The sequence below is a fragment of the Plectropomus leopardus genome, chromosome 5 (assembly GCF_008729295.1).
Source record: "Plectropomus leopardus isolate mb chromosome 5, YSFRI_Pleo_2.0, whole genome shotgun sequence".
Classification (NCBI taxonomy): Eukaryota; Metazoa; Chordata; class Actinopteri; order Perciformes; family Serranidae; genus Plectropomus; species Plectropomus leopardus.
Genome location: NC_056467.1, coordinates 36,992,116 through 36,999,766, shown reverse-complemented (window position 1 = coordinate 36,999,766; position 7,651 = coordinate 36,992,116). Strand labels below are relative to the sequence as shown.

The following is a 7,651-nucleotide window of genomic DNA, read 5'->3' as shown; positions in this document are numbered from 1 at the left end:
CTTAAACATTCATTTTACAGTCCTTTCATCTATCAAGCCAACCCAAAACCTCAAATACCAGAAGTCAACTGGACTCAATATTTTTTTGAAAACTTACTCCGTTATTGATCCATGAACTCACAATTCAGTACACCAACAGTTTGCTTAATGTCATTTTGGCACCAACTGCCTGAAACAGACAACAGAAACTTCACCTTATTTCGCTTCTGTTTTTCTTTTTTTTTTTCTCCCTTTCAGAAGATATTCAGAAGATAACGTACATGCATAGCTCAGCACAGGAAACCATGTGTGTTTGCACAAACACACCCATGTCCAAACATACTTTAACAGTACAACCTTCAGGCCTCGTACAGTGGAGTAACAGTGCCATCTTTCCACTGAATGAGGATTTCTCCTCGCTGTAAAGTTGGGGAGGAGTGTGGGAGGCGCATGGCATGCTCTGTCAGCGGGGCCCTTTCGCTGGGCACCGGGGACCCAGGAACACTCACCTCTGGCCTCGGTGTGTACGACTTCAGCACACACACCACCTTCTTCCTTCTGACAAAGCAAGAGAGAAAAAGTGGGTGGAAAAGTTACTACATTTTGTTTTGTACCATAGCTTTTTGAAGTCTTCTCCTCTAATATGGTTTGGTGACATCGCACTGTCTCTTCATCCAGCTTTTTTTTTTTTTTTTTTTTTTTAATGAAGGTTAAATAACTTGTTGTTGTTGTTGTTGATTTAAACAGATTTCTATTGGCTGTGGTTAATGGATGTGGGTCTCCAACGTATACAAATCAGGTTAGGTAGACTTGTTGTCTTTTCAGTATGCACTTGTCCACTGTCTGCTTTAATTCACATTCTTGTGTTTAAATTAATGAACTACTCTGAAATGCAAAATGTTGTCAAATGCCCATCTTACATTATCAGAGACTAAAGTGATGTCTTAAGATTGCTTTTTTTCAGACAAAAATCTCAATGTCACTAATTTACAATGACAAACAGACAGAAATAGCAAATACTAGTTTTACAGAAGCTGTTACTAATAAAATTTCGTGTATTTTAACATATAAATGATTATTTTATGAGCAAAATGCAAATATATTTATATTATGTTGGTCACCTGCTTGATTAATCCACTTATCTTTTCCATAGTAAATCCAAATAAACAAAATATGTACTGTAGTGTATTTTGTGTGTATGTGTGTGTGTGTGTGTGTGTATCACTAACCTATTGGAGTACACTTGGAGAATAAGAATCACAGTCCCCAGGACCAGGGCCAAAGAGCTCAGCACAAGCATGGTTATCTTCCAGCCCATCCCTTTATACACATGCACACATGCACAAGCAACACATGATTCTTTTTAGACAACCCGCATTTGAACTCATATTTACCTCTTTCTAAGTTACAATTCTTGTTCAAGCATTTGTATTTCTGTCAGACTCTGAAGCTGAAAATAAAAGCCCACTGAAACTCCTTTGCAAACATTGCAACACACCCACCATAAACTTTGCTCAGTTTTACAATCATCCATCTCCACCTAGTGGTGGAAAACTAACTACATCTATACTGAATAAGGGAGATTTGCGCACTGCATCGATGTTAGTCTACATGAAGTATTGTGGTGTCAAACACTTCCACTGATAAAACTGGACGTATAAAGGATACATTCAATGCGATGATAGTTGACCAAACATACCATAGTCCATACTGAAGAAAACCATGGTGGGGTCTGCAGAGGTGGTGTTCAGGAAGGAAAGAGGCCCATCCATTCCAGTGTATGTTTCTGTGACATTGATGGTCATTATACCTTCAACTGGGAAGGCTGTGGGAGAAAAAAAGAAACATGTTAACAACAACTGAACTATGACCAAAACTGATCATAGGTTTAATTTCTTCTCTCTTTTGATAAAGGAAACAATAGTTGTTTTTGTCCATCTCTAGCAGTGAGACAGAAATCACTTCATGCAGGCCCAGCCCCGTGTAAAGACAACATGAATCAGTATTGTGATGATGCTGTTTCATGGAGTAGCTGGCTGCATTCCAGGATGTGGAAAATATTGATTAGAAACTGCACTTGACTAAATTGGATCACCAGGCTAAAAGCAGGCATGTTGTAATACAATCTGCAGCCCACAGCAGAATACATCAAGATCCAGCAAATATTAAATATAGCTTATGGACTTTTGAAACACAAAAACTATCCTAATGAGCTAACAATATGTGGTTTTTTCCCTACTTTTACATGTTTCAGCCCTCAGGCTATACTTTGCACACATTTAATTTTAATCCCAATCATTGTCCAAAATTCATATTATAAAGGCTCTGAAATGTGGCTGACCAAGGTTAACCATTACAATGAATGGGAAGAGTGACATCCTGTAAAAGCTTCTTATCAGTGCACTCAAAAAAGATCAGCTGCTGAATAGCAACCTTTTCAATGAAAGAGAGATGACCTAATTTATTTGTTTTATGATGGCAATGCTCACTTGATCATGTTCTTAGTTTGATTTTCTGACACCATAGCTTGTCAAAGTAATGTTTTTTTTTTTATGTCAATGTTTAGATCCATGGGCCTGTTCCATGACTACCACCCAGAAGAGTTTCGAAAATGGCAAGTGCTTGCAAAAGGCAGTACTATAAAGCAATAATCTACTTTTTTTTCTCTCCAAATAATCTACAGTAATATTAGAATAAATAATAAAGAATAACATGATGCATTTTCTGCAAATAAACATTTATATTGCAGTGGCATGACCTGACACCACTAGCTGTCTGGAATGTCAGCATATTATCTCAAAACTCATGATATGACTGAAAAATGGCCAGCAGTGATGTCAGGTATTTACATATGGAATTGCCAGTAAATTTGTAAATTTGTAAATTTGTGGGGCGTTAAACTGGCAAAGTCACTGTCTGCCTTTTTAAGGAAGTGTATTTTTCTTTAATAAGACACACTGTAGGAAGACAGCATTAACTACTGCTTGTGAGGTACTTTTAGGTCCTTACGTGGTACAGACTGTTTGTGTGTATTAGAGATGGCACTTGGAAAAATTCCACGTTCCAACGACTTCCCCAGATTGTGGTGAGGTTGGTGGTGGTTGTGTTTGTTGTCTCTCCCATTGCACAGTGTCTGGTTGTCAAGTGTCCGCCACCTGCTGCCAGGCTTGCAAAGAAACACAAGATAAGGTATAGACTAACTCTTACTAGGTCTACAAAATTCATTTCCTCCCTCATGTTTAGATAGTTTTGAACTTAATTGATTAAGGACCTTTCCTGTTCCCTTTCTAAAATATTCTTACCTGCTTATGTTCCCTTGAAAGGAAGATCAAAGTGGATTCTTGAGTGGCACTCAGGTGCAGACCCCTCCCTACTAAAGTCAGGTGACCTCTCTTGGAACAGGACCATACCTGGCTGCCTGTATCTCTGCCCATATTTACCACTGCCACTTCAGCATCAGTCTCATCACTTTCAGCTCGAAAGAGGCAGGGCTGCAGGTGGACACCTTCATACTGCTCTCCTGGTGCAGTTAAACACTCCCCAGTATGGTGATTTCTCAGAGCCTGGCTGTGTGATAGCCAATGCCATTCTTGGAAAGCTGAATATGGTCTGCATTCACCCAGAGATACTCTTCCTCCTGTAGTTCCTTCCTGTGCCTGCAGACATTTACCCAGCAGCTTGTTCTGAATCTTAATGCCAGGCACCTCTGTGATGGAGACAGAAAAAAGGCATAGTCCAAGCTTGAGTTTTAACTCTTAATCATAAATATATATATTATTTGCTGTTATTTGGGGAGGGAGCTAAGTCAAAAGTTGTAAAATTATTTCAATTACTATTTTGTAATTTTTTTGTAAATTTGGGGGAAGAAAATCATGCAAGTCAGAAGATCAGAGTTTAATGTATATTATCATTTGGCAAAATGTATGTGATGTTATATTCTGCAAACCAGGGAAGTCACCTTAGGGATGTTGACTGGCAAAAAAACACGGAGGTAATTTATCAAGTAGGCTATGTAAAATGCCAGCTGTCAAATACTAAACGAGTGTGAACTAAAGGCAATGAGAAAATCATCCCAAAAGAAGAGCATGTAAACCCAAATCCCATTAAAGAGATGGCAATTTAATATTTAATTGTTCCTGGCAAACATGTGTTTCAAAATATTATCTCAATGGTTTAAAAAGTTGGTGTCTTGTAATACTTAGCTCTATTCGGCATACAACTGACACAGAAAAAGACGCCTTTTTTCTATCTCTTAACACATTTTTCTCAACGTAATTTACGCTGTTTATGTAACGTTAGCGTAAACTCCGCTTTCAGCAGATAACGTTAGCTAACTACACTATTTTGGTTAAACAATTAAGGGGACATAAGTTAAAGTTAGGTAAAACGAGTTAAATGTGTTATTTAACTTAAATTAGCGTCAACAGTGTAACGCTAGTTACCTAACGCTAGCTTAGACTTGGAAAGTGTCTTTGCACTAACTTTGAGATACGAAGAATAGCTGTCTATCGCGACAATTTGTTAAGTTACAGCTAACGCAGAAAACGTGGGAAAAGTTAACGTTGGTATCCGTTTTCTTTGCCTTTAAATCACCGTGTTCTCAATTTGAGCCATTTGGAAATCAAACGATCGACTGCGTGACAAAGTGCAGTTATGTCTGCTCACTAACTCAAACAAATATAACTTTTTTACCTTGTAAAATGACGAAGACAAGAAAATAAACACACGGCAGTCTTATTCCCATGATGGCGATGACAGGCACAGACAGTCTCCTGTGACAAAACATCTATTCAGCAACAGAGGCAAGTGCAAGTGGGTGGGAACAAAACTTCTTGCAACCTCCCTCTTTGCATCCATCACTGAGCTGGATAGATGAATGGAGGACCCATACATTCCTCCCCATAACTCTTAAGGGCAGGCATGTCCAAACTTTTTGAATGGGGTCTGGATAAGATAAAATGAAAATATTTTAGGGGTCAGCTGCTTCGAGCATCATGCGGGTTACTTAAAAAAATACAAATGAGACAAACACAACAGTTTCACCTTTCAGTGAAGAAGAATTCGCTGCCAACTGAAGACTTTTTTTTGCTGTAGGGCTCTTTATTGGCAAAAATCTAGCGATATGATACATTAGACCACACAGGTTACGATTCAATATATCAAGACATATTTCAATACTACAAGGAAGGTGATGTATTGTGGAAGCCCATTTTAATTTAATTTTAAGAAAAACTGGCTTAAAGCCCACTCCACCATATTTATAAAAATTTGAGTAAAAAAAGTTTATCTTGTTTTTACTGCAACCAGAACAGCAGGATCTGCATTTATTGCAGCCCCTGTAACATGCAAGGCCTAGCCTATTGTGTCTTATGGTGGAATGGCAGTCATATGACTGACAACATATGCCTGCTGTCTGGAAGTCAGCAGTTTAAACTTTATTGATTCTCAAAAACACTATCATAAAAACATTAAGTTGTGATAAGCCTACTAAAGTGTATTTGTATTTTCGTTTAACCAACAGTTAGTTCCCATCAAGCAATTGGTGGAGTGGTATTCCAGAGTGCTGATTTACAGTACAATAGCACTGAGACTTCTAACTCTTTATGTATCACTCCGCTTTACGGTTGTTCTTAACCGTTAATTGGGCCTACGTTAACGCTCTGGAGGCCTATAGTGTGTCCCTCTGGAGTTGCCGTATGGCAGGAAAAAAGTAATGGGGAAAACTTCCACTCTTTTCGGGGCTTGTTGTGCGGGAGTTTTGGTTAAGTGAAACAAAATGGCAGCAGTTGCAGATGGGGCTGCTACAGGTTCTTTCGTCCCGTTTATTGTTTTATTAGTTATCCAGTTAGGCGAAACCAGTACGCTCGGTTACATTGGTGTTGGCGGTGTACTTAAACAAGCCGCTGAGAAGGCTTTTCTGTGGACCTGTGGAGCGGCCCTTACCCTCACTATTGTTTCTAGCTTAGCTGCCGCAGTATAGCTAGCTGGCTAACGGCGCGCGGTGCTTCAAGACTGCACAATTAAGTTGTAAAAGTGTGGCGCGGAGATGATGAGCCTTTCAAAATGGACACGGGATGTTAGACAGACACTGGCCTGGCAAGACCTCCCTCACCTGCCCTCTCCGTTCACTGGCGACAGGGGCCACAATTTCCTCAGGAAGTGTCTGTCAGCGCGAGTTCGAAAGGCGGACACTGCAGTAAGTCAAGAGAAACACACATACAACAGTCTACTACAGTTAAATGACTCTGTTTCACTGGAAACACACAGATAAATGTACATGATACTACGCAGCTGCCCTGCGCATAACATGTAGACCTAACTGAGTTCCAAGCTAATTTGCAGGAAAAAGTTTTGTGTTGCTAGGCAACAGCTGTCACTTTAAGCGGGAGCGGAAGTATTTGTGTCGGCGGAGCCAAAAAATAATTAACTGAGTAAACAAATCATAATCTGTTGTCGTATTACTGTTTACTACTAAATGACACTTGTTGAGCCGCTGTATAAAAGCAATATCACAGAGAGGGAGCGCTGTTGTACTCTACTCTATTTAATCACAGCTGTGATTATCTTCGGCATATTGCTTAAATACCCCTACTCTGCTGTGGCCATGGCTGCTACCTAGCAGAAAATATATGCTGTTAGGTTACCATTCGTTTGCTTGTGCGTTGTCTGTGTGTTGTTGATGAAAACACATTAGTTCTGCCTGCGTGGTTCCTACCGGATAGACATCGACTAACAGCGCGATTATCCTGCCATCCTGAGGAAAAATTTTAAAATGATCTGGCTTTATTGGCCAATAATGTGCGGAGCCACATGTAGGACATTTTGAACAACAAGCTGAGGGTCGTTTCAAATCTGTCCGAGGTGCCATGATTGCCCCCTAGGCCAGAGTTTGGACATGTGTGCCTTAGGGCATGCGTAACTACCCAAGTGTGGATTTCCGTAGACATGTTCTGTTATGCTTCAGTGATTTAATCAGTCCCTTAAATGTTAAGAGTAACTTGCTTTGAATGCTTCCACTCATTCCCATTGCTACTTCTACTCTCATTTGTTTACTGTTTTCTTTTACTGTCTTTTATTACTCTGTTTATCCCTGTGGTATGCAGGCAAGAAAATGTGTTGACAACCTGTGCCACAACTCCATGGACTACCAATTAGATTTAAAGAGCATAAATCTGTTATAAGAAGAAAACAGTGTTCTGAGCTGAATAGGATTGTCCAATCGTTACTGTGAGGAATGGGACAGCTTTTGGGGCCTGCATGGTCACATGATGTTTTTCAGTATCATGATGCAACACAAAGCATGTGAAAGGCTTTGATCAAAATAAACATTCAGTGGACGTAGCATTATGCAAACTGTATTTTCTAACATAATTTAGTTTTATTTCAGTAATATTAAACACAGTTCCCTTTTTGCATGCAATGCTTTAAGTAACTTGCTCTCTGTAAAACATTTAAGAACAACTGACAACCATACCCTTTGGTTTGCACCTTGAGCAACTTAAAGCTTGCTTATAGAAAAAAAATAGTTCAGTTAAAGGGCATTGCAATTATTAAATAAACATCTGCAATAAAAGCAAGGAACCAAATGAAAAAAAAGTTTAATAAAACCTGAAAATGTTCTCACTTACAGTGAAATTAATAAGACAGGTCATTTTTATCCAGAGCATAACTG

The 7,651-nt window shown here is 39.2% G+C and overlaps 1 protein-coding gene across 1 annotated transcript; it reads right to left on the bottom strand.

Moving 5' to 3' along the window:
* Nucleotides 1-338: 338 nt before the first annotated feature.
* On the bottom strand, nucleotides 339-4,739 carry LOC121942879. The gene is made up of 6 exons (XM_042486173.1): nucleotides 4,672-4,739; nucleotides 3,282-3,685; nucleotides 2,989-3,145; nucleotides 1,679-1,804; nucleotides 1,209-1,299; nucleotides 339-537 (listed from the first exon to the last, which is right to left on the bottom strand). Exons 1-6 carry the CDS (start codon nucleotides 4,721-4,723, stop codon nucleotides 339-341), a joined length of 1,029 nt encoding a protein of 342 aa, XP_042342107.1. The 5' UTR covers nucleotides 4,724-4,739.
* Nucleotides 4,740-7,651: the final 2,912 nt, after the last annotated feature.

Excerpts from the sequence above, each read along its gene's own strand:
- LOC121942879 (XM_042486173.1), bottom strand. The coding sequence starts at position 4,723 with ATGGGAATAAGACTGCCGTGTGTTTATTTTCTTGTCTTCGTCATTTTA. Across the intron at positions 1,805-2,988 it reads ACACAAACAGTCTGTACCAC|CCTTCCCAGTTGAAGGTATA; the intron begins GTAAGGACCTAA and ends TTTCTCCCACAG. Across the intron at positions 1,300-1,678 it reads TTTCTTCAGTATGGACTATG|GGATGGGCTGGAAGATAACC; the intron begins GTATGTTTGGTC and ends ATGTGTATAAAG.